This window comes from Trichoderma citrinoviride (assembly GCF_003025115.1).
Source record: "Trichoderma citrinoviride strain TUCIM 6016 unplaced genomic scaffold BBK36scaffold_2, whole genome shotgun sequence".
NCBI lineage: Eukaryota > Fungi > Ascomycota > Sordariomycetes > Hypocreales > Hypocreaceae > Trichoderma > Trichoderma citrinoviride.
The window spans coordinates 852,940-877,745 of NW_020194710.1; the positions used below are offsets into that span (position 1 = coordinate 852,940).

The 24,806-nt window shown below is 54.2% G+C and overlaps 10 protein-coding genes and 1 non-coding gene across 11 annotated transcripts; 6 read left to right on the forward strand and 5 right to left on the reverse strand.

Annotated features, from left to right (window-relative positions):
* Positions 1–380: 380 nt before the first annotated feature.
* BBK36DRAFT_t26 lies at positions 381–462 on the forward strand. The gene has a single exon. It is a non-coding gene; the product is annotated as a tRNA-Glu (tRNA).
* Positions 463–1,271: 809 nt separating this feature from the next.
* Positions 1,272–4,056, forward strand: BBK36DRAFT_1165762 (ubiquitin associated protein; the record flags this gene model as incomplete). The annotated part of the gene is made up of 2 exons (XM_024894817.1): positions 1,272–3,872; positions 3,955–4,056. 2 exons carry the CDS (start codon positions 1,272–1,274, stop codon positions 4,054–4,056), a joined length of 2,703 nt encoding a protein of 900 aa, XP_024752823.1.
* A 419-nt stretch (positions 4,057–4,475) lies between these two features.
* Positions 4,476–5,071, reverse strand: BBK36DRAFT_150262 (ubiquitin conjugating enzyme; the record flags this gene model as incomplete). Its single annotated transcript, XM_024897579.1, has 2 exons — positions 4,476–4,729; positions 4,825–5,071. The coding sequence occupies 2 exons, from the start codon at positions 5,069–5,071 to the stop codon at positions 4,476–4,478; spliced, it is 501 nt and encodes a 166-aa protein (XP_024752824.1).
* Positions 5,072–6,649: 1,578 nt separating this feature from the next.
* On the reverse strand, positions 6,650–9,589 carry BBK36DRAFT_1187349 (hypothetical protein; the record flags this gene model as incomplete). Its single annotated transcript, XM_024896531.1, has 1 exon — positions 6,650–9,589. The coding sequence occupies one exon, from the start codon at positions 9,587–9,589 to the stop codon at positions 6,650–6,652; it is 2,940 nt and encodes a 979-aa protein (XP_024752825.1).
* A 442-nt stretch (positions 9,590–10,031) lies between these two features.
* On the reverse strand, positions 10,032–12,552 carry BBK36DRAFT_1187353 (hypothetical protein; the record flags this gene model as incomplete). Its single annotated transcript, XM_024896532.1, has 3 exons — positions 10,032–11,055; positions 11,120–12,265; positions 12,322–12,552. 3 exons carry the CDS (start codon positions 12,550–12,552, stop codon positions 10,033–10,035), a joined length of 2,400 nt encoding a protein of 799 aa, XP_024752826.1.
* Positions 12,553–13,191: 639 nt separating this feature from the next.
* Positions 13,192–14,721, forward strand: BBK36DRAFT_1165766 (tRNA methyltransferase complex GCD14 subunit; the record flags this gene model as incomplete). Its single annotated transcript, XM_024894818.1, has 1 exon — positions 13,192–14,721. The coding sequence occupies one exon, from the start codon at positions 13,192–13,194 to the stop codon at positions 14,719–14,721; it is 1,530 nt and encodes a 509-aa protein (XP_024752827.1).
* A 358-nt stretch (positions 14,722–15,079) lies between these two features.
* On the forward strand, positions 15,080–15,632 carry BBK36DRAFT_38110 (Sm-like ribonucleo protein; the record flags this gene model as incomplete). The annotated part of the gene is made up of 3 exons (XM_024898047.1): positions 15,080–15,127; positions 15,205–15,265; positions 15,400–15,632. Coding segments are annotated over 3 exons (342 nt in total), but the record flags the coding sequence as incomplete, so codon positions are not given.
* Positions 15,633–16,059: 427 nt separating this feature from the next.
* Positions 16,060–17,970, reverse strand: BBK36DRAFT_1109737 (hypothetical protein; the record flags this gene model as incomplete). The annotated part of the gene is made up of 1 exon (XM_024889506.1): positions 16,060–17,970. The coding sequence occupies one exon, from the start codon at positions 17,968–17,970 to the stop codon at positions 16,060–16,062; it is 1,911 nt and encodes a 636-aa protein (XP_024752829.1).
* A 1,310-nt stretch (positions 17,971–19,280) lies between these two features.
* On the forward strand, positions 19,281–20,241 carry BBK36DRAFT_1137939 (RTA1-domain-containing protein; the record flags this gene model as incomplete). Its single annotated transcript, XM_024893207.1, has 2 exons — positions 19,281–19,302; positions 19,376–20,241. The coding sequence occupies 2 exons, from the start codon at positions 19,281–19,283 to the stop codon at positions 20,239–20,241; spliced, it is 888 nt and encodes a 295-aa protein (XP_024752830.1).
* A 450-nt stretch (positions 20,242–20,691) lies between these two features.
* Positions 20,692–21,711, forward strand: BBK36DRAFT_1110456 (glycoside hydrolase family 18 protein; the record flags this gene model as incomplete). The annotated part of the gene is made up of 1 exon (XM_024889590.1): positions 20,692–21,711. One exon carries the CDS (start codon positions 20,692–20,694, stop codon positions 21,709–21,711), a length of 1,020 nt encoding a protein of 339 aa, XP_024752831.1.
* A 329-nt stretch (positions 21,712–22,040) lies between these two features.
* On the reverse strand, positions 22,041–23,234 carry BBK36DRAFT_1111061 (hypothetical protein; the record flags this gene model as incomplete). The annotated part of the gene is made up of 1 exon (XM_024889660.1): positions 22,041–23,234. The coding sequence occupies one exon, from the start codon at positions 23,232–23,234 to the stop codon at positions 22,041–22,043; it is 1,194 nt and encodes a 397-aa protein (XP_024752832.1).
* Positions 23,235–24,806: the final 1,572 nt, after the last annotated feature.

The window sequence follows — 24,806 nt, forward strand, 5'->3', positions numbered from 1 at the left end:
GCTCGCCAGGACAAGTAGCATCCTTTGTTTCGTCAAACACTGATCCGATGACGAAAGCAATGAGCACTCCAACATTCTGGTCTGCCCGAAAACACATACCAGCAGCATCCTGACGTGATCTACTCCTAGCCTGACAGAACCCGATCGGCAGGCGACTTCCACGATCCCAGACGGGATATTCCCCGGGGTCCCCAAACATGATGTTTTGAGGTAATCGAGAAGCTCATGCGAAGTTTTGAGCAAGGAAATATTGTGAGATGAGTCTTCGGCGCCGTAAAGATTCCAATGCCTGAAGATATGTAGGTCAACGCATTCATTCATCCAAGCCACCGACGAGCTTTATAGGGCAGTTTAAGACTTCAAAGTAGCATCGAAACATATCCGACGTGGTGTAGTGGCTAGCATACTGCGCTTTCATACGAAAGTCCCGCAGCGATCCGGGTTCGACTCCCGGCGCCGGAAATAATTAATTTTTTTTCCCAAATATTTCTTTTTGAACCTTTTCTCTTGTTGTTTCGATGTAACGATGGAACCCGCTGATGACACATTATTCCACTCCGTAATTGCGCATATCATAATTGTGTAGAAAGATACCGTATGCGTACATCTGACGCTCTCTGAAGTTGTCGGAATTCGGCGCGTGCTTCCTGTGCTAGAGCGCCTGGCCTACCCTATCACCTGGGACCACAGCCGGATTTCGAAGGCGTCACGTATACCAAGAGTGCGAGAATAGTTCTTCGCTGGTTGTATCGTTGATTTGAGTTGTTTTCTGGTTTCCAGCGGTTTTTATTTTTCTCTTTGACTCTCCTCGTCTCCTTATAGATGCCTCATTATCCGTATGAGTAATGGTAATAACACACCTTGGTGATCCAATGGGGGGTATTGAGACATCTCTCCAATTCCATCCCAGCCAGCAGACGAATGAGTTACTCATATCATATATGTACTGAATGAACAGAATCATCAATTATCCTGAAATACACGCACTTTCGAGCATCAATTTGCCATTTGTTCAAGAGACAGATTGATGTCGTGAACAGGGGTCATGTGACCTGCATCTGCTCTCTCGCCGCCTGCAGCAATTTGGGTGGCCTGGCATGACACCAACCAGAGCCCCTGTCACTCCCCAGCATTGGATCCCCTCCATTCGACCTACTGTACTATGGGGCTTAGCGACAACCTCACCAACGACCACGACTATGAAGCATCATCCATCGCCTGGCTATGATTGACATCTGCCGATAGCAACAGCAACCAGCAACACCATCGCCATGGACGACCTCTCGGGGCTCGACTGGTCCTCGGACGCATCGGGCAGCAAGCCGAAGCCGATGGTCGTCAACCCTGCGTATCCTCCGTTCCGACCATCGCCGTCGCAGTCGCCCTTCGGCGCCGCACAGATTGCGTCTCTGGCGGCTCAGAAGCCCAACGGCTCGGCGCCCAAGCTGGCTCCCGCAAAGCCTGCGCAAGACAGCTTTAGCAACCTGAGCTTTGGCCTGCCGAAAGCCACGCAGAACCTGTCGCTCGCTGAGAGACAGGCGCAGCTCGAGCTCGAGAAGCGGAAGAAGGAAGAGGAGAGGCGGAAGCTCGCAGAGGCGCAGTTCGGAAACGGCCAGCATTGGGACTCTCTAGGGTCCCGAGGCTTCACGCCCAGTCCGGCGCCTCAACAGCAGCGTGTCGCGCCCACGAGCGCAGCGAACGATGACGACGACCTGTTTGCTGCCTTCAACAGAGACACCAAGGTCGACAATGCCAGCCACTACCCTCCACCCCCGCCGGTCAAGAAAGGGCTCGACTTGGCGGATCCCTCAGCATGGGGCTCGACAACGGCATCGAACGGCGACGGCGCTTTCGACGTGGAGGACGATGATCCCTTTGGACTGCACGAGGTGAAGGCCGCTGTCCCTTCAACAACTGGCCAGGGCGCCGCAACCAGCGCAGACGATTTCGACTTTTTGGGGGACCTCGCGCGACCCGTGGACGAGGTTAGAAGGGAGCAACAAGCGAAGCAAGAATCATTTCGAAGCGAGCCGGGCAAGCCCATCGAAGACGACTCCAGCTCTTCTTCCGACGATGACGAACCCGTGCCCGTCGAGCGAAACGTCGAGCGAGTGCCCAGAGTGAACAAGGATCCCTTCGACAAGGCTGTTGCGCAACTCGTCGACTACGGATTCACACCCGAACAGGCCAGACGAGGGCTTGTGGAGAGCGGTACGGGCTTCAATGCCCAGGCGGCGGCCAACTGGCTGCTGGACGAAGCTCATAGGAAATCCAAGGAGGCGTCGCAGTCTCGGAGTTCGCAAGGCAGAAGCCCTGCTGCAGCAGGAAGTCAGGCCCAGCGTAGCGACAGCCGGTCCCCCGCCAGGGGCGAGACTGACTTTGCGAAGACGGCGGCTGCTATGGGAAACACGTTGTTCAAATCTGCAAACACTCTTTGGAAGACTGGGCAGAAGAAGATGCAGCAAGCGGTCGCAGAGTTTCAGCAAGAAGCAGACCCAAGCCAGCCGAAATGGATGCGGGATGCTCAACTGGCGCGGGCACAGCCGACGCCTCCCAAAGCTGACATTAACGTCACCGACGAGGCGCTCATGCTCGAGTCTGGCGGTAGGCCCCAGCCAGCTCGGAGCAGCAGCAGCAGTCGTCACCCAGCGGACCCGAGGGCTGGTCCTCAGATTTCGCGGACATCGTCTCCTGCTCATTCTTCAGGACCGCCAAGTCGAAATAGCCCTGTTCCGCGATGGCAGCAGCAAACAGCGCCGCCGCCCATGATTCCAGATGCGAGAGCAAGGCTTAGCCGGCTAACGGCGGACGACGATGACAGCTTCTCTAGCTACGTGAGCGCCAGCAGGAGAAAGAAGGCGAACCCAGCGCCAGAACCACCAAAGAAGACCGAGCCTGAACCGGATTTGCTTTTTGGCTCACAGGCATCGACATCATCACAACGGACTCCATCGGGAACACAAAGGCCAACACCAGCTGCTCCAAGTCGGCCTCAGCAGAAACCCGCCCCTGTACCCCCGCGTAAAGTCACGCCTAGACCTACCAGACAGATACCTCCTATTAGCCCCGAAGCATTGCAGGCGTCAACAAGACATAGACTGCAGGGAACCGCGCATTTCAAGCGAGGCGACTATGCGGCCGCCCATGCGTCTTACTCGTCGTCTCTGGCTTCTGTTCCTTCTACGCATCCCCTGATGATCGTTCTGCTCACGAACCGTGCTCTGACCGCTCTGAAAACCGGAGAGCCCAAGCAGGCTGTTGCTGATGCCGACGAGGCGCTCAAGATTATCGGGCCCGGAAACGGCCAGGGAGAGACTGTGGCTGTCAGAAACGAAGCCGGACAGGACGAAAGCCGTGATATGAAAGAGCTCTATGGCAAGGCGTTGAGCCGGAAAGCAGAGGCTCTGGAGCAGATGGAGAAGTGGGCAGAGGCAGGCGCTGTGTGGAAGCTGTGCGTCGAAGGTGGTGTCGGCGGAGCCACCGCAGTCAAGGGCCGCCAGCGATGCCAAGATGCCCTCAACCCCAAGCCCAAGGCCGCGCCGAAGCCTGCGGTGAAGCCTCGACCTCGGCCGTCGGCGGCTTCTAGCCTGGCGCCGCAGAAGGACTCGGAGGCGGTTACCAGGCTGCGTGAGGCCAACCAAGCCGCTGCCAGGGAAGACGACGAGAAGTTTGCGCTGGCGGATAAGGTAGATGCCAGAGTAGCTGCGTGGAGGGATGGGAAGAGAGAGAACCTGCGGGCTCTGCTGGCCAGCATGGACCAGGTGCTCTGGGAGAACAGCGGGTGGAAGAAGGTTGGGCTGCACGAGCTGGTCATGGCGAACAAGGTCAAGATTTCGTACATGAAGGCTATTGCAAAGACGCACCCCGACAAGGTAAGGAAAATGCCCATTGCTCTAGACATACTGGATCTCCTCCGAGGGAGAAAAGAAAAACCATGCTTACTTATTTGTGTAGCTTCCACAAGACGCGAGCACCGAGGTCAGGCTTATTGCCGGGCTGGTGTTCAGCACCCTCAACGAGAGCTGGGACAAGTTCAAAGCGGACAATGGGCTCTAAAGCCCATCTCATTTGTCCTTTCACTTCTTCTTCTTCTTTCTTCCCTTGACAGCGTTTCATTTGCAAGACGAGAGCAACGGTAGAGGTGGTCGATGGGTTATGTATCGACGGCGACGATGACAACGATGACGTTTTGACGATGGATACACAATCATTTTTTTTGGTGGTTATCCAAAACCTGTCTCTTTTCTCTTTGGACTACCTTATTTCGCCGTACGCCGTGCTGAAGCCCCAAGATATACGTACATATCTTTATCATAACACCCAGGAAACCATAAAAGACTCAAGCGCTCCTCCCTTGCCTGTAGATCTAGTCCACGCAAGACACATTATACCATCCCACAATCTCTCTATCGCCCCCCCTGGTGATCTCGAAGACAAGATCTGTTTATGAAATTGCATTGCAGAAAACAAGGGCCTCACAAGCCCAACATGCGCCGAACGCCGTCGCGGACCGTCTTCTCATACTCATCGCGGCGCTCGCGCCACATCTTGGCGGCCTCGACGTTGGCGGGGCTCTCGTCGTTGGGCTCGGCGAGCATGCTCATGACGGAGATGAGGATCTTCTCGACGGACTGGATGGGGGACCAGCGCTCGGAGGCGTGCTCGTAGTGGTTCGGGTCGTCGCCGGGCGGGTGCAGGATGGAGATGCAGACGAGGCCGCTGGGGTAGACTGTGTGTGTGTCTCTTGCGTTAGCCATCTCTCTCTCTCTCTATCTCTGTTGACGAACTCGGCAAGATATGACTAGAAGGTGGGTTTTAAAATACCGTTTGGATGGAACACGTCGGCGAGAAACTTCATCGTCGGGGGCGCCAGCGGATAGTCCTTGGGGAACTTGAGCTCTGCGGGGAAGACGCCGCCCTCAAAGGGCGTTCCTTCGGGGCCTTGGATGAGGCATTCCCAGTGCAGGAGGTCGTCCTCGGAGACGGGGCCGGCGGTGATGCCCTCGGGGGGGTTGTTTGTGAGGGCGCGGTATTCTTGGAGGAGGCGGCGGTGGGCGGTTGACTGAGCCATGTTTTGTTGGTTGGAGGGGGGAGAGAGACTGTTGAGGATGAGGATATTGGAGGAGGGAGAGAGAGAGAGAGGAGAAGAGGTGAGGAGGAAGAGAGGAGTGGATTGGGTTTTATATAAGCAGCAGCAGGGCCAGAAATGGTGGTATCTTTTGCTATTGGTGTTTCGCTTGCGTGAAGTTGTCTATACGTAGGTTGATGAGGACGCTGATGATGTTGTAGAGAGAGAGAGAGCTGAGGCTCATGCTGGGGTTCAAGCGGCCGGGATTGCAAGCCGCGGGAACAAGTGGAAACTCTGGGACCAGATGTGGCTTAGCGGGGAATTATGTTGAGGTGATTCGTGGCGTCGAGTCGTCGACTTACACTTTGCGCCACAGCCGCCTTACTATATACTTTGACGACGGAACTACTAGGTAATCGCCTGGAACTTTTTCAGAGAGAGACCAAAGTATACCTCAGTGATGGCAAATTCCATGGCTAAATGTGACTGTCTAGAAGGAAGAAGAGAGCCATCAAGCGACTCTGTTGGAATATAGTAGTACAGCCTCAGGCTAAATGAAGAAGGCCTGCAGGCGTTACTAAGGCTAAGCACTTGGGACACACTTGACGTACTCTAATGATGCAGCTTGGGCGTCGTCGCCTCTAGTCCAACATACACACGAAACCCAGACACAAGTAGAACAGAGTGAGATATTTCTCTCAAGCAGAACTCACTCGTACAATTCTAAAGGAATCATCGTATCCGCGGCAGCGACCGTCAAGCGAAAAAAAAAAAAAAAAAAACTGCTACTACCACACAGCTGAAGACTGCATGTCTCGAAATCGCGGGGATACGAAGCGGCTGAGGAGAAGGGTATGGCATGTACGCCCTTTTTTGGCTGAAACTGCTACGTTGCAGATGATGCTCGTAGGATGGCAGCCTTTACCTCTTGTGTTTCAATATATATATATATTGCCCAGATTGTTATTGTGCCAGAGATTTCTCTCGTTCAAACCTCCGAGTATAATACTCATACTTACTGCCCCATTACTTGAGAGTGGCTCAACGTTTGACAAGACATGATGAAGCTCACTTCTTCCATCACGATGCTCCTGGTAGCAGCCGCCGTCGCACATCCCCTGCAGCAACATCGCCAGGAACCCGAATGTGCCGTGTACGACGAGTGTTTCCACGCGCCTCTGCCGTGCCCTTCGAATAGAGTACACACATCACCATTCCTTAGTAGCCTCATGATCTGATGCTGATGTGATGAACTTTTAGGTTTCGAAAGAAATTGTTAGTTTCTTTCCATTGTATGCCCTTATCAAGGCAACAGTACTGATGCGTGGCGGTAAAATCAGGATGGGTGCTTCACTTGCTGCTTGGTTTAGAACGCAGAAACTCTTGTCGAATCCGGTCTTTGAGAATAGGCTTACAATACTCATACATCAAGCAACTTGTTCAATCCTTTGTCAAATCATGCCCCCTGTCCGAAAAAAAATCAACCTCTCCCAAATTGTAGAAAAAAAGTCCAGAAGATATCCTCGCCTTTTTCCATTCCAGAGCAAAGTCCACATCGCCGCTCCTCTCGATTATCCTTCCTCACATCACGCAACACGGGCTCCGTTCAAACCCAATCACCGGTCCACGCTCCTCTTCCTCCGTCCTCTCCATGTCAAAGTACTTCAGATGAGCCACGCCCCTGTCATTCTTCTCAAACGTCTTGGCAACAGTCTCAAGGACATCCTTATCCGTGCCATGCAGAGCGAACAACGAAACAAAGACCCGTCTGTCCCTTCCCACGGTGAGATCCTCGACCGTTTCTTCAAACATGGCCTTGACCGCCTCGGTGCCGTTGGTTCGGGCCTCCTCCTCAAACTCTTCGTAGAATCTCAGAACGCTTGTTGTGATCCACAAGTAGTTGAGGCTCGAATAGGGCTTGATTTCGCAGCAGATGTCGGAATAAAGGTCGTTCCAGATTACGCTCAGCATCATCTCGGGCGTCATGTTCGGATCCTTGTTCACAACCTTGTTAGGGTCAAAGATCCACGACAACGGCGTGACGATGCAGTTTGGCATAATGGTCAGCTCCTTGATGTCCTTCTTCATAGCGTCCACGCGCTTCCTCACGCTCTCCAAGATGGGATCGTCAGTTACATCGCCCTCCACAGTATGCACCTTGGGCCATTGACTCCTGAGCAAGTTGGCGCCCGCTATCATCCAATCAGACGTTGCCGGGTCGTACAGTCGCGACATTTGGCTGAGCCGGATCAAGCCCAAGGCCGACATGTGGTGAATGTCGCTGTCGGGAATTCGGTCAGGATCCCAGCCCGCCTTGCTGTAGAGAACAAGCTCCGACTTGTGCTTGTAATGCTTCACAGTGAAGAGCTCGAGGAAATCGCGGGTGGTACAGGCCGAAAGTATGGCGCGACGGCTCAGTCTTTCTTGGCGGTGATATTCGCGGGCCCCGTGCTTGTTGGTGTGAGGGGGGAAGCCCGAAGAAAAGTCGTAGCTTGGCTGACCTTCGCCTGAAAAGAAGTCGTTGTGAAACATGACATCCAAGTGGGTAAACATGCGCAGAGGAGTCTTGAGGTACTGATGCGCTGACAGCATACCGTGCAGATATACAACCAACAGGAGCTCTCGCAGCTTATCCCATAGCACCATGGCACACCGATAGGAGAGCTCAAGTCCTTCTGCCAGCCCGGCGCCGCAGAGAAAAGGCGAGTAGTCCCAGAGGCCGTTGGGGTTTGTAGTTGCGAATCGAGAGGGGAGCACTGCAGGCGTCTGTTCGAGCGGAGAGTTTCCCAGAGCCTCGGCAAACTCCTTGCAGAGCTCTTCGTGTAAAGTAATGGCTGTCGTGACGTCGTCATATGCCCTGCCGCTGTGCCTAAAGGATTCCCAAAGCGACTTCAGGTCAGCGACGCCCCTGTAGAATCCGAAGCCTTTCGTCATCCAATCCCCTTGACCGAGAAACATGTCCAAGTGACGTCGTGGATCGAAGTCAGGAGCTGGCTCGCTGAGGACATGACCTCTGATTCCGCTCACTGCCCATCCGCGAGACACGGTCCAGGCATCTATAATGCACTGAAGGTGAAACACGAGATGAGGCGTGATTCTGTGGCGGAAAGCAGTGCCTGGCTTCTGCATCGCAAGCGTTGTCACCTCCACTGCGAAGTCGAAGAGGCCAAACAGTCTTTTGTCGTCTTTGAATGGACCCGTGGCTCCCCAGTCCACGTCCTCCAACACGTAGCCTTTCTCCTCCTTTGACGACCCAGCCAGCGCTCTCCACGCAACAGAATTGACGAGGTCGTATAGCCAGTTGATGGTATAACTGCGTCTCCATTTCAGTCTCTCGTCTTTGGTTGCCCTTTGGAGATCATAATAGGGATCCCAACCTTTGAGCTGGGCGAGCATTCGTTTTGTCGGCTTGCCGCTCCTCGTCTTCTGGAAGTCGTTGATGAAGTCAACAAGGTCGTCGTAGACATTGATGAGGAAGGTTTCCTGGACATCCACCGGCATCTCCTCGCTTTCCCAAAAGCCTTTCACATCGTCCAAGTTGTTGATGAATCGACATTCCCTTGCTGCTTTCTCGGCGTCCCCGTGAATGAAAGTGAGTATCATCATGTCAAGCGATTCATAGCCAGGAAACTCGCCAAAGATCACGGCCTCGGATTGCTTGATCATTGCCACAGCGATATTGCAGAGAGCGGCCACCATCGCACCATTGAGGTTTCGATAGGCGACTCTTCTCCAAAAGTCCTGGAGCAATGAGCGGAGCTCTATCCAATCCTTGGCCATCGAATACGCGGCCATGAAGTACTGCTGAAGCTCATCGTCTTCGATGATATGGTAGCTCTCCGGAGGCACGTCGCCAGTAGTCTGAGCATCCCCTTGTCGAGGCTTCTTGCCCTTACCTTTCTTTCCTTTACCCTTGCCGTTTTGTTTCTTTCGCTGTTGTCGAGGTGGTGCGGAACTGCTAGCATCGACGTCAGCTTCACCGTTGTTCTCGCCGCCGTGGGAGGTGCCACTCTCAGAGTCATTATCCAGATTCAGGACCGAGAATCTGTTGGCCATGGTCCAGATTCTCGCGTCGGCTTTTTCTTCGCTGCCGTCTGCCGTTTCTTCGCCCTCGTTTGCTGGTTTCTCCTCTTGTTCCGCTAGCCACGCTTCGCCGCCCAAGATGTGGAAGGCTTCGGTGAGGATGTCGATGAAATACTTGTGCTTTGAGTTACTTTCCAGAAGCTCTTCGCTAGGACACATGGATGCGAGTTCCTGAAACTGAGAGTAGCAAATAGTCCGTAGTTCAATGACAGAGTGAAATAGTGCGAGTGTCTTGGATGGAATGTCAATGTGGTGTTTGGCAATGAGTTTCGCCATGGAGACGAGATCGGAGACGGGGGCCTGGCCTGTGAGATTGACTTGAAGCGGACAATCGTGAGTATCCAGCGACTGGATAAGGTTATTGGAAGTCTGGATGAGCCAATACAATAGCCGCCCCGTCTCTTTTTTGTAAGAGACGTACAGGCTGTTAAGTCTCATCGTGGGTTGGTGGGACAGCCGATATTGCAGCCGTTGAGCGCATAGAGGATGGATATGAAGGAATGACAGCGACGGTGACTGAAGTTGCAACCAGTTTTCGATGTTTGTTTGTTTGTTTGTTTGTTTGTTTGTTTGTTTGTTTGTTTTTGTGCGGCCGGCTGGCAGTCGACGACAGCTGATAACCCACGGCCTGTTCACTTCGACCTCAGGCCATCACGTGCAGCCGATGCTGTGACGGCAGCCAGCTGGCACAGCTGTCGAGGTTCGAAAAGTGAGAGTCCAGGACGTTGGGAAACCATAGGCTCACCTTTGCTCGCACAATAACCAAGTCCTGGGAGACTGGCGGGACCACCTCTGCCGCGCCATTCTCGAGCCACCTCCATAGGATCATGAACGATTTCCATGTCTGCTAACCTTGTCTATCTGCTATCTAGCATACCACATCAAAGGCCTCCCTTGGCTTTCAAATCCTCATGAATCTTCTTCTGCTTCTCCCATGCCTTCTTGAGCGTCTTGAGCTGACTCTTGGGCACATCGCTGCCATCCTTCAACTTGGTAGGAATTCCTTGTTCATCCCAGGCGCTGTAGCGTTCATCCTTTTTGAACAGCTCCTCTGGAGGAACCTTTGCCTTTTCCCGAGCCTCTTGGTCTGCCTTTTCCTTGGCGAGTCTTGCCTCCTCCTTCTTTCTTGCTTTCTCGGCCTCTCGCGCAATCTTCTCTTCGCGAGCCGCGATGAGCTCTGCGGCCGGTACGAACTTGATGAGCGATGGCTGATTGTCGGGCCGATCGTCGAGATAAACGCCAAGGTTCGTAAGATCTTGGTCACGGATTCGATCGGTAATTTGCAGGATCGCCTTCTTGGTCTGTTGATCGTATGAAGAGACAGTGCGACGGAGTTCGTCACGGATTTGAGACACCACCCTCAAGTAAGGCAGTGATAGCTTCTCAATGTCACGGGAGCCTCCCTGAGCAATGGCTTGGAACTCTGCCGTGGGATCTTTCGAGAGAAGCTCAGCGACGGCCTCGTTGGAGAGCGAAAGGGCGCTAATGTCCGACTTGACCTTCTCGAGAACTGCAGCGTAGGGCTTGACGGCGGTTTCGGGATCTGTGCTCTCCGAAATCACGGATGCCCAACCGAGGCCGTCGTAGGGAGGCTGGGCATTAGGGTCAAGGCCAAAAATGCCAACCAGTTTCGTGATCCAGCGAGCAATAGCCTCGACTTCAGCGAGATCCGTGTCCTTGTTGTCTTTCAGATAGCTGTTGGTGGTGTTGACTAGCTTCAAGATAACAAGCATTGCTCGCGGGGTATCAATCGAGTTTGTGAGCGCCGCCTCTACGTCTTTCTTGGCCTGTTCGAGCTCGGCCAGGAGGCCGGTGGCAGGCTTGTCTGAGCTGATGTTGAGTGACTTTAGGCCGCTCTCGATGCCTGCCTCGGCTAACCACGACTTGGTGTTGGTGAAGAAGTTCTGCAGCGAGCATCATTAGTTAAAAGGCAATTCCTGCTGCTGCTGGCCGTTCGTCGGTACTTACGCTAATCGTCGACTCCCAGTTGTCAGCCTGGGCCCTCATGTCTGGTGAGATTTCGACACCATCGTTCCATTTGCCCATCAGGAACACAATGCGCATGCTCCGCGGTGTATAGCTGGTTGCCAATGCGTCTTGGATGGTCTGGAAGTTCTTCAACGACTTGGACATCTTGGACCCGGAAATGGAAAGGTGGCCCATGTGAAGGAAGTAATTCACCCAGGTATGCTCGCCCTTGCCGTGTTCGCAGAAGTAAGCCTCGCTCTGGGCCAGCTCGTTGTCGTGGTGGGGGAAAGCAAGATCAATTCCTCCGGAGTGGATATCCATCTGCGAGCCCAGGATATCGGATGCCATCACTGAGCACTCAATGTGCCAGCCCGGCCTTCCATCACCCCATGGGCTGGGCCAGAACGGCTCTCCAGCCTTGGACTTTTTCCAAAGGGCAAAATCTCCAGCGCCCTTTTTGCCGCCCAGGTTCTTCGACAGGGATCCCTCACCCTCTTCCTGGAGAGCCTTGTCGTTTTTGCTTTCAGGTCGTAGTCGCGCATACTGGTTGCCGGCCTTTTCAAAAGCAGCAATGTCGAAATAGACAGAACCCTCAGACTCATATGCGAAGCCCTTTTCTACAATCCTCTCGACGAACTTGGCAATCTGGGGGACATACTCAGTCACCCTTGTGATGTGATCCGGCCTGAGGACGTTGAGCGCATCCATGTCAGCCATGAACAAAGCCTCCATGCTCTTTGTCAAGTCTGTGAACATGGTCTGGTCCCTGGTGTCGATCGTCTCCTTGTATAGCGAGTCGAGATAAGGGAGGAATATCTCATCAGCGCCAGGGAAGATTGAGCCGTCCTTGAGAGCCTGCGCTGCAGCATCCATGTTGCTGATGTGCATCTTGATTTTAGCCTCAGCATCGCCTGGCTTTCCCTCTCCCGTCAAAGTGCCCCCGGAGAGGACTTTGCCGTATGCTGCGTCTCGTCGAGCAATGTACGTCGTCTCGTCCAGGTCGCTTCCGTCTTCGAGTAGCAATGGCAAGCTGCTGGCCGCATAAGCTTGAAAGGCAGTGCGGGTCAGCTTCACGAGCTCTTCTTTGGTGTAGCTTTTGTTCTTTTCGAGCTCGAGCAATCGTTGTCTTCGCGCTTTGATGATGATCTAGAGTGGTGTTAGTCCTCCAGACAGATCGACCCCGGCCAAGCGATTGCCCATACCTTGTCGTCAATGTCCGTAATGTTCATGACAAAGTTGAGCTTGAAGCCAAAGTAGTCACGCAGAATGCGCCGGATAATGTCCGTCGAGACATAGTTGCGCGCATGGCCCAGATGGCTCTTGTCATAGACAGTCGGGCCGCAGGCGTACCACGACACCTCTCCGGGTCTGATTGGCACAAACGGCACCGGCGCGCCGGGCTTCAGCGAGTTATGGAGCTTCAGAGACTCCATGGCCGAGGGCGAGTATCGTCGAGAGAAGTGGCTTTTTGCAGCGTCGCAGAAACGGAGTTGGGGTCGAGGTCGGGTTCGGGAGACAAGGCGCAGGAGATGCATTCAGAGCGCCCGCAGCGAGGGTTGAAGAGGACAGACAGTATCAGGGCGCATCACCGAGGTGACAAGGTGAGTCAGAGCACGAATGAAACAACACGCAAAGCTTCTTTGACGACGAGCAGCGGGTGACTCTTCCAGTCTCACCAGATCCTTGCAGATGTGCCCCTCCCTGGCATTGAGGAATGGAAGCAACTGATCTGGGCTCCCGCCAATTTTTGCTTTAGCGTGCCTGATGCCCTGAAGCGGGCGTGCCCCTCCCTGTAATCGCCCCTAATAAGGGAACGACAATACTGTAGATCACCTGCAGTTGAGGCCAGATAGAAGGCGGGGCACGGCGCCGTTCCGCTGCGGAAATCACGGCCAGCCAATACCGTAGTCCGACTGGGGAAGCATTTTTTTTCATGTTCCTTCTTTCTCTTGGTGGTACTACCGATAACAGGACAGGTCTCATCGGCAGACTGCGTTTGCTCCGCCGCATCTTGCCATCTTTATGGGATTCTCAGATGAACTGAATTGAAGTCGAAAGGAGAGAATCCGACCATGACTCGGCCATCAACTTTTCTGGAACCTGGCGACAAGACGTCTGCCGGGACGCTCGCCATTATCAGCTTATCGCGCGACAACTTCCTGCCGCTGACGCTGGAGAAGTCGACTGGCGCAGTCGACGGCTACCTCGAAGGGGCGACATTGAACACACGATTTGGGTCCTATCCGCACTCAACGCTACTCGATGTGCCATGGGGCTCTCAGGTTCGCGCGTCGAATGTCGATACGGGCTCCCGAGGCAAGAAACGGAGACGAGATGCCACCGATGAAGACACGCCGATACCCAGCCAAGACGACGACGAGGATTCCACGACTGCCAAAGCACCGGTGAAGAAGGCTACCACAGCCCCGAGCGGCTTCATCTACGTTCTGCGCCCGACTCCCGAGCTGTGGACCACCAGCTTACCCCACAGAACCCAAGTTGTCTACACGCCGGACTACAGCTATATCCTACACAGAATACGGGCCAGACCTGGAACGAGAATCATCGAGGCTGGCGCTGGAAGTGGCAGCTTTACACATGCATCAGTGAGAGCGGTCTACAACGGCTACCCTCGGGACGCGAGCGATACGAGAGGCAAGGTGTTCAGCTTCGAGTTTAACGAATCGCGGTACGAGAAGATGCAGGTGGAGATTGAGCATCACGGGCTCGACGGCCTCGTTAGGCTGACACATCGTAATGTGTACGATGATGGCTTCAATGTCAACGGCGAGTCACCAAATGCAACAGCCGTGTTTCTAGATCTGCCTGCCCCGTGGGAGGCTTTACATCATCTATCAAGGAGGAAAATCCAAAAGGGGGGCAAAGAGGTCGATGACGAGGATGGCAGCTGGGTGTCGCCCCTGGATCCAAAGCAGAGTGTCTACATCTGCACCTTTTCGCCCTGCATAGAACAGGTTATGCGAACCGTTACGGAGCTGAGGACCTTGGGCTGGGTAGATGTGGACATGGTGGAGATTGCGAATCACAAGATCAACATATCAAGAGAGCGCGTCGGAGTGAACTATCCCACAGAGAAGGGGTACAATTCCTCTCCCGCCGACGTCTCGGAAGCTGTCACGAAATTACGGAGCCTTGCGGAAAGGAACAAGGAGACTTCTAGAGTGCAAGCGCTACAGGCCGGCGCGGATGGCGTTGACAGCGAAATGGACGTCGACTCGACTCCCAGCCGCGAAAACCCTGCGAAAACCAATGGATCTGCCGAAGATATGGAGAAGCCTTGGATGCAGGGCCGGCTCGTCCACAGACCGGAGAGCGAGCTCAAAACGCACACTTCATATCTAGTCTTTGCCATCCTGCCGTGCGAGTGGGACGAGGAAGCCGAGGCTGCGGCTATGGCGAAATGGCCATGCGGAAACGAGAAGAAGACGATTGGAAACCTGGACAAGCAGGCCCGCAAGGAGGAGAAGAGAAAGATGCTAGAAGGGAAATCCAAGAAGCAGAAGAAGGGAGGCGATACCCAGACAACAGCAACAACAACGGTTGTGGTTTCGGCTACGGCGACACCAACCGACACGGCGTAATTCTATATAGACTGTTTGAAAACATTCCAGGATAGAGGAAGCAAATCTGCCGCATTTTGAACAAGGTGACATGCACGAATATCATGGCATGCCTCAATGAGCTTTATACGCGGAATTTCCTCGGTGAAACCATACCTAACTCTTCGGTGAATGTACGGTACCTTCTGCCTCCTCACCGAGAGCTTGCCAGCGCTCGGAAAGCGGATAAACAATCCGCCACCACAGGCAAACCTCCAAGCCGGACCTTCAACACCAACCAGCCCGCTATCATAAGCCCGTGGTCCTGTAAAGGTCAATTTTCAAGCTATTCCCATCCCATAGCTTTAGATTCGCGCCCCCCTCGCCACAACTTCCCACAATGACTTCCACCATTGGCATTCCGATCAAGCTCCTCAATGAGGCACAGGTTCGTCCTACATTACTCTAGTGGTTACCTCATTCCAGTGAAATTGGAAGGAAGAAGCTCACACATATTGATTGCAGGGTCACATCATCACCCTCGAGATCACGTCCGGCCAGACATACCGCGGCAAGCTCCTCGAAGGTACTAACCCTCCTCCTCCACGACCGCCCTCCCCTAGTCTTGAACCTTCAATCCCAAAAATCCTTCCCTTCCAACACACAAGTCCCCGCGCGTCGAAGAAATCTCCAAAACTAACAAGCCTCGAACCCTTCCAGCCGAGGACAACATGAACGTCCAGCTCAAGGACATCACCGTCACCGCCCGCGACGGCCGCGTCTCCCACCTCGACCAGGTCTACATTCGAGGCTCCCACGTGCGGTTCTTCATCGTCCCCGACATGCTTCGAAACGCGCCCATGTTCCGCAGCCGGAACGTACGAGGCAGGGGTGTTGGCTTGGCCAGAGGTCGTGCGACGGTGAGCCGTGCCCGTGCCAGCGGTGGTCGCGGCCGATAAGGAAGGGTTGCGTCTGGAGGAAGCCTTTTTTCTACCTTTTTTTCGGGGAGCCGCGAAAAGTGGAAGTGGGATGGCGAGGGAGATAATTGCGTCGTTGAGTTGGAGGGCACATTGGTTTGGCGTTCAGGATTACGGGATTTTTACGTGCTTTTTGATACGTGAGAGGAGAAGAAATGAAAGACACAAGTATAGGGCAATGCGGACGGACGTTGAAAGCGATGAAGATACCATGGCAGAATGGCAGTCGGAATGACGACCTGAAGCTACGTAGGATGGGTGCGGCTGAACCAGGCTCAAATTCGTGAGCTTTGTATCTAGAGTGAATTTTCTAGACATACATGTGGCGCAGAGCTCGATTCACCTCTCCCATACTTGTACAGATCTATTGCCTCGGTATTCATACACATTTTCCACGACCGTTTTATTTAAGCCGAGCCAGCGCGTCTTCCGCTTTGGCCACCAACTCACTGGCATCCTCCAGCTCCTTGATTCTCTGAGCCGAATCCTTGTCCTGCCGAGACCCATCGAGAACCTCAGCGGCGCTCTCTTCCGCCGCTCTAATGGCCTTACGCCCTTCCTCGCGAACCTCGCCTTCCCAAAAGTCGCGAGCAGTCTCCCATTTCTTCTGCATTCGACCGAGGCTATAGACAATGCCAAGGGCCGCCACAGCACCAGCTTCGAAGATTGTCGATGAGAACGACGATATGTAGAGTAATCCTGCAAGACACGAGGTGACGGATGATGTGGCTAGGGACTGGACGACCAGCTGCTGGGCCAGTGACTGAAGCGCAGGAACAGTCTCGTTCTGGATATATCGCCGCGTGAACGCAATGTGTCCTGGCCACTTGGGAAGGCGTGCTCGAGGCGATGTCGGAATCACCGGTTCGTTCTCGGTGACACCAGCTGATGGGCCGTCAGAGCCTGTGACGCGAGAGGATATGGGCTGAGTATAATGCCCAACTTGGCCCTGAAGTTGAGCAATCCGTCCGGCAAGGTAGACGAGCTCCTGTTCTGAGGTGGGCAAGAAACGCTGACTCAATATCTCGTTTGTCAACATGGCAACGTCATCCACGCGCCAGAAGAGCTTCCACCATCCCAACTTCTTCCAGCGACGTCCCGAAAAAGCCAAGTCCAGCTGCTCTTGCAGCTCTGCGTGCGCGCTCTGGGCCCATTCAGAAAGCATCTCGTTCATAGCACGCAATTCAGGGCTGGACATGGAAGTCGAAAGCTCGCGCGCCATTCTATGACTCGCAGACTCTGCCTCAATGGCGGAAAGGGCGCCTTGTAGGACGGAGGCGATGAGCTTTCGAACCGCTGGTTTGGTTGCTTCGTCGTCAGCGGCTTTCAGGCCGGCTTTGAGCCATGCGACCAGCATGCCCAAGTTGCTTGTCGACCAACGATGCTCGTACTCCATGGCGTTCTGCGGGCCTTGGCGGAACAACTTGACGGCCTCCTCTGCCAGCGAGGTATCGATCACTGTGAAGTTGTCCGCTAGCTGTTCCTTCGAAAACCCCTTTAGGTCAACGGCGGCAGTGATGGCTTCGCTGCTGTCGAGTATCGGCAGCCCGGCAATTCGCACAGCACCAGTCAGTCCATCGGCCACCAAGAGGGCTTGGTGTACAGGCGCGAGTAAGGGGGCACCGTGCTGGTCTGCAGAGACTCCATCAACAGCTGGGGTCAGGACGGCCTCCTCAAGCGCTTGAACAGTAGCCAGGCCTGATCCATTGACAGGCACTTCCACACCCATCAAAAGGAGCTCTAGATTAAGCCCGTTAAGTTCTGCAGAAGAAACCTGCAACACATCCGGCGAGTTCTTGGACGTCACCAGGCGAGTGACTTTGCCTTGGCTGGGTCCAACTAGAACAATCAACGGCCTGCTGGTGTCGTGCGCATCCAGCTTCTTCTCCCATTCCTGCTCGTCCACTAGTGGATCCACGATGAGCGCTTTGAGAACCTTTTTTGCGGCCTCTCTGCCATCCGAGCCGTTGGATACTCCTAAAACCGCAACTCTTATCGCTTCCCGGCCTGGAGGCTGTCGCAATCCCTGGAGTGCCAATTGCAGCCTCGAGAGATTTACCAACCCTGGCATCTTCCTCTGGAGCTCCAAGAGGGCCTGTTCGAGCTCATTTCGAGCGTTGGATGGGCCGCGCACTGAAGTTGCCGTGGTCGACTGCCATCGTCGAGACTTGAGGCTTGGCCGTGGTCGGACCCTGGCCTGCGATGCTGGTGAGAGGGAGCAGAAAGGGCATATTGATGGAAGAACGGGAGGCTGTGACCCCGTCAAAAGACGGAGATGCCCTTTCCGGGACACTAGAGATCGCTTGGATGCCATCGCCGCAGCGATGTTCCGGGAGGGTCTTGGAGGTTAAAGCTCATGAGCTTTTAGTGAGGCATGTTGTGAGCTTGACTCGGCAAAGTCGCGGCAAAATGCGGAATTCTACAGCGGGGCCCAAGTTATGCATGTGCATGTACCTTATCGCTCACAGCTGCCCTACGACGCCTCTGTCAATACCTTACTGTCCTATTATTTTGAACATCTGGACTCTTACCTATACGCCATGGATCTTCCCATCAACACATAGTATTTGATGAGACCTTATCTGGCACACGAAACCACGATTATGCCGTCCACGTCAATAGCCTCTCTGAATCGGACATTGTTATTCCACAAACCAGCTGGTCAAGCGATCAACCGCAGCGACAGTCCGAAGCCACCATGACAAACTGGAAGATTCCCTGTTACGAAGCCTCGAAGTGAGGCTTAGCCAGTTGTCCCCAGCTCCCAACCCTGCACTGCTCCAAGCGGAAATTGTTTCTGTGCCGCCTCCTGTTGAAGGATTTTCGGGTCATCGGTCGGCGAGGTGGACCACCGAATACCGACGGCGACGCTCCACTGGAAGCGGCATGCGGTCATAGATGCTCAAGTGATAAGTGATGGAAGCTCGCCAAATGATGCTCTGGAGAATTTGAGGGCTTCGTCACAAGATATCGCCCAGAGTTTGCATCTTCAATCAAAGAGATGGAAGAGTTAGCTCCTAGTATCAAGCGAGCCGTTCCTGGCTGCGACTCGCACAGTTGGCGTAGGGGAAGCTCCCTGGAACGCGGATGTTGGCCAAAATCCGCGATCCAGACCATGCATACCCAGATGCTTAGATCGCGGCCCATGTTAGATCCAATACCCTCCGCGTGTGGGTTCGGACGGCCCAGCGCATTACGCGTACGCTCGGAGCTAGAATGGCGCTTTGCGATGGCGCAGCTGAGCCGTCATTGATGCCCGGCCATCTGCAGTCCCCGTCTTCTATCTACTTCTACCTTACTTGTAGGAAGCACACAGCCACAGGCATCTGAAAACTCTTCTTATCGCTGAGAAATGATCAATGCATGTGTGACGGGCCCTTGTCCAGGTCAAAAACCAAACCGTAGGTGGTCTGTGGCCGAAGCAGATATAATTACTCTTTGACTCCTGGCTATTGGCGCGTTGCACCTCTAAGGATATACCTACCTAGCCATTGCATAAACCTGAGGCGAATATACTTGGTACTACAAACAACTAGAGCTCTCAGTTCGTGGAATACAATTGCTCGTACTGTACCGGACGGAAACCCCTGAGCTGCTGCAACACCAAACTTGACGGGCTACACCATGAGCACAAATCAAATACCTTGTAAGTCACTTCAATATTCCAATGCCATTCCGGCCTCTCTCGACTTGAGCATGAGCTGATCCAACAACCTCAGCCGGCGGCTACATCGACCCAAACTTCCCAAACCCCAACGGTAAATCAGATGTCGCCATCATCATCTATGGCTACACGCCGTCCTTCGCCCTCGCCGTCTTTGCAGCCGCCTGGTTCGCGCTCATGCTCGTAATCCATCTTGGCCAGACGATCCGCTACAGAAGCTGGTGGTTCATCCCCTTTTCCGTCGGACTAGCCTTCGAAATCGTCGGGTACATCGCACGCTCGCTGTCGTCGAAGAAAGACCCCTATAACCTCAACTACTTCATCATCAACTACTTCTTCATCGTCACCGCGCCCGTCTTCCTCGCCGCTGGTATATACACAATCCTGTCGGCCCTCATCTCACGACTGGGACCCAAGTATTCCCTCCTCTCGCCCAAAGTCATCCTATGGTTCTTCATCCTGTCGGACGTCATTTCCACAATCACCCAAGTCGCCGGCGCAGCTCTCGTCGGCGTCCAAGAGTCCAACCGCAAAGACCCGACGTGGGCCAACGACATCCTTCTGGCCGGTCTGTCCTACCAAGTCTTCTCCATCGGCGTCTTCATCGCCGTGGCGGGAAGTTTCCTGGTGCGTGCCAGACGGGCTCTTCGCGAGCGTGGCCTCACCGCCTTTGCTCTCGTCTTCTCAGCTGCCACGATTCTGGTCTATCTGCGAACCGTCTTTCGGCTTGCCGAGTCGGCTCAGGGCCTGATGGGATCGATACAGACGAATGAGATTTACTTTGCTTGTTTGGAGTTTGCCCCTGTGGCGGCGGCGGTGCTCCTTGTTGCTGGATGGCACCCTGGACGATGCTTGGGTAGCACCGTTAGGGAGGCTGCGGCGGTCAATGAAGAAGCGCACAGCAGTTGGAACAAGGCTTGAATGGGAGAATGTAAAGAGATAATTTCAAGTTTTCTTGCCCCTGTGAGTCTTGGGGTTACCATTCAGAGAAGGCGGAGGTGGCGGTTCTTTAATCAGTCTGAGCGATAATATGGGTGGAGTTTCGAGTCTGAGGAATACTCAGGGTCAACCCCGGAATGTGGAATAGATAGATAGACATCGAGGCTTGGGAGATTACCCTCAAATACACCAATATGCATCATTCCAAAAGAACGTTCCTTATAACGTTTGATGACAATGTCAGCCGCATGCATGTGATGCATGTACTTGAAGCATCCATTGATAGCGGGGTCCTGCCACCCCACCACCAGTGACCAGACAGCTCCAACCAGCAGCTCACCTCAACCTACACTCACCTCTTGTCATCTTACATCTCTCAACCGTCCTCCATTCCCCCATCTCCCTCTGCCTCTCTCTTCGATCCGACCCCCAATGCCTCCAATACCACAGACGACAAACCCCCTCCCCAGGATCATAACCTACTACCAAACCCACCATGACTCCGCCGGCAAGCACATCTCCCTCCTCCCGCTCATCACCCAGCCCGGCATCTCCCTAACCCACGTCATCCTCGCCGCCATCCACCTCAACAACGACCCCAGCCACATCACCCTCAACGACCACCCGCCTCACCACCCGCGCTTCGACCCCCTCTGGGCCGAGCTCCGCATCCTGCAGGCCTCCGGCGTCAAGGTCCTCGCCATGCTCGGCGGCGCCGCAAAGGGCTCCTACGCGCGCCTCGACGCCTCCGACGAGCAGTTCGAGCGCTACTACCGCCCCCTGCGCGACGTCGTCCGCGCCCGCGGCCTCGACGGCCTCGACCTCGACGTCGAGGAGGACATGTCGCTCGGCGGCGTCGTCAAGCTCATTGATCGCCTGAGGAGCGACTTCGGCAAGGACTTCATCATCACGCTCGCCCCCGTCGCCGCCGCCCTGCTCGACCACCGGAGCAACCTCAGCGGCTTCGACTACGAGGCCCTGGAAGTCATGCGCGGGCGCGACATCGCGTGGTACAATGCTCAGTTCTACTGTGGCTGGGGTGATATGAACAACCCCATCATGTACGAAATGATCATCCGCAAAGGCTGGCCCATCGAAAAGGTCGTCGTTGGGCTTGTGACCAACCCAGCCAACGGCAGTGGCTTTGTGATGTGGGAGTTTCTCTCGGCCGTCCTGACTTTGCTCCGAGGCCGTCATGAGCGGTTCGGAGGGGTTATGGGGTGGGAGTACTTTAATAGTCTCCCTGGTGGGCACGAGAGACCATGGGAATGGGCCAAGCAGATGACGTCCGTCTTGAGAGATGATGCTTCTCTACAAAGCATCCAACCCCCACCAATTAACGAGTCAACGAAACCTGTTCTAGAAGTAGAGGCCGATCCTGATGCTCCCAGCGACAAGCCAGTTCCAGTCCCCAGCCAGTTCAACTACTATTCAGATGGCTCAGATGCATGAAGCAGCGCATAGAGCGACACAACTTCAAAGAATTTTCCTTATAGTGTACGAGACACATACTCAGGCAATCACGAGACTGGTAAAGAGCACATGTTGCAAACACGTTACATTTCAGTCGGCGCCCAAAGAAACAGGGTGCATGAATAAAATGAGCTTGTATTTGAGCAGCATAAATACAGCTATAGCATGGAGCAAGTAGTGTAAAGATGAGTCTTTGTCCTCCTCAACAACAGATAGATAATGACAATAGGTGAGGCCACATCACACTGTCGATACATACAGATACCGAGAGCTACAAAAAGAAGATGAAAACAAGCGTGGCGTGTTTGTTAGTTGCAGGCCATCCATGGGCTGCACTGAGCCTCGATGGTGAAGTTGTTGTACACCGGGTAATTGCCCTGGACGGCAGCGATGATAGGGTCAAAAAAGTCCGAGTTGAAGCGGGCTGTCTCGCAGGCCGAGCATGGGCCAGTGAGGAAGCCGTCGTACTTGGTGCTGTATGATAGATAGCCGACGACATTTCGAGTTGACACATCTGTGGCTCTGACAGTGAACGACTCAGGCATGACCACCCAGCTGGGGGCAGTGACGTTGGTCCCGGTTCCGTTGATTCCAGGGATGACGGGGTTCTGGTTGAACCACAGACTCTTGAGGCCGACGTCACGGAGGGCTTTGATGAGAAGGAGTGTCATGTGGGTGTCATCATCGATCTTGACTCCCGCACATTCAACGTTGATGGTGTAACCCTGACCCTTGATAGGACCGCCGACACAGTTGCCAGTAGTCTGATCCCAAACAAAGTTGTTGATGAATGCTCCCCAGGTGCTTTGCCAATTGATGAAGCGAGGGCTGACGGTGGAATAGACAGCGAGCTGACCAGTATGGGGTCGGGAAGTTGGCACAGGTTGGCCGCCCCTGGTCGCGGTAGAGGTAGCTGTGGTCGGCGGCTGAGAGAAGAACGTAGTGGCAGGGGCCGCAGGGGATGTGCTCAATGTTGAAGTCTGTGAGCCCATATCCTCAGGGCGAGGAGGCGGGTGGTTGTCTCGGTTGCAAACAAAGGCACTCCAGCAGATGGCGTCGTGATTGACAGTCTTGTTGATGGCAGCACTGACGGGACGACCACGGTAAGCCCAGCAGTTGAGAATCTGGCCGCTGTCCTTGGTAGTGACGGCACTTCCGGCCTTGAAGCCGTCAGGGGTACCATCCTCGATGTACGCAGTCCAGACATCACCGTTCGGCATTGTAGCAGTTGCACCAGAGGGAACCCAGGGATACCAGCCTTCTTTGAAAGGGATCTCAACAGCCATATCAGGGGCGTCGGGATACTTGTAGGCGGAACTGGGCCAAGTGATGTCCTGGTACCAGTTCATCTGGCGAGAGGTGGACCAATCCGGCTGATCAGGGTTGTCTCCGATGCCACAATCGCAGAGGATGAGGTCCTCATTGCGAAACTGCTGGGCATTGACGGCTTTGAGGAGGCCAATGGCGCTGACAAGGCCGGCAGCAAACTTGAAGAAGGCCATTTTCGATTAAGACGCCAGGCAGGTGAAGGGTGTCCGAAACGAGCAACGAATGGAGAGACTTGATCAAGATGAAGTGGCCGGACCGACTGTTAGATCTGCTGCAGATGAGTTCAGAGAGCGAGTGAGAGGTTTAGAGAGAGAACATAAGAGCCGAGAGGTGACAAGTTCAAGAGTTGGAGGCCCCATGGCCATCTACCGACCGCAAGCACAGAAACTCTGTTTGACCGCCATGATCGTCCTGTCGGGGCTCTGTTGAGGAAGCATCGCCGGCCATTGCGGCAAGAGAGGCGCTGGAGTGAAGAGAAGGAGTATCTCGAGACGGTAAGGCAGTGCCGGTGGCGTCGAAGTCGAGCGGGCAGATGCTTGGCTGAGCAGGAGGAAGTATCTTGATGCCTTCCCAAAGGAGCTTTCTAACACTAGAGGCGGTCAGGGTTGCCGCTGGACGAGGAAAGAGACAGCCTCTACCTCCCTCGGGTACGGCAGCTGGAGAATCATTCACCGCCCATGGATAATTTCCATGTCACAAATCACGAAGATATAATTGTTCTCAAGTTGTTACGCGTACTACAAGATCAACTGCCCGAAGCAATAGCTGTCGCAGATGGGAAAGGCCAAGTCTTTCTAAGGGCAGTCCGGGATCCAGCCAAGAGACAGTTCAAGGGCTCAGCCTTACAACCATACCTAAGGTACCTATTATACCTGATGCTGAAGGTATTGTTCTTTCTATACCTTAGTAGCCCTCGAAGACGGGCTGCTGCTGCTACTGAAATTGCAACATGTCGTCTGTCGAGCTTGTGTGACAAGAGAGGCCTTGTGGATGTGGCGGGCATCGAAAGTCGGCATGCGCTTCGCTTTGCGTACCTATTCCACCAAAGCAAAAATGGCTTTTGTAGATAATAGAACTCGCCGTCTTGATAACAAGCTACGCTCCGGACGATAGCGATGTCATAAAGTGTCAGGCAAGAACATTTTCTCGACGCTTCGAACAACAACAACAACATGACAGGGGTTCATGGCCTGGTCACCGACGAGAGACATCGAGCAAAGCGGTCTCCGGGGCGGATGAGCGAATGCCTGATAATCCCGACATATGAGGTAGTACAGGATTTGAGTTACTCTGAATTTTCACATGAAGCGCGAACATTGAACACTGCCTCCTTCTCTGGTTGTCATGAGCCAGCTGTTTCGATGCCGCGCGCCTAGGTCACCGGTCACGATGTTCCTTTGCCGCCGTGGCATGCCTTACCTTGGGTAACATCCCTGAGCTTACCGAGTCCTCACCGTAACATCAACAACCGCATAGCTCGCACCCTCGTATTTCTCCGACCTGCATGGAGGCTCAGAGACAATTGCGTGAGATGTGTTTCAATATCTCGAGGCGAGCTCATGATCATCGAACGGGATTTGCCGCGGGCTGCACCGTCAGCGGCATTGATTGGCCAAAAAGCCTCCGCCAATGCGCCGGCATTTGCAGGGCGAATCAGCGCAGAAGCGCCCAGGAGCCCCGGCATGTTTCTCGTTTCAGATCCGAATGGCGAACCAAAAGTGAAGCTCGACGTGTATGACGGAGGT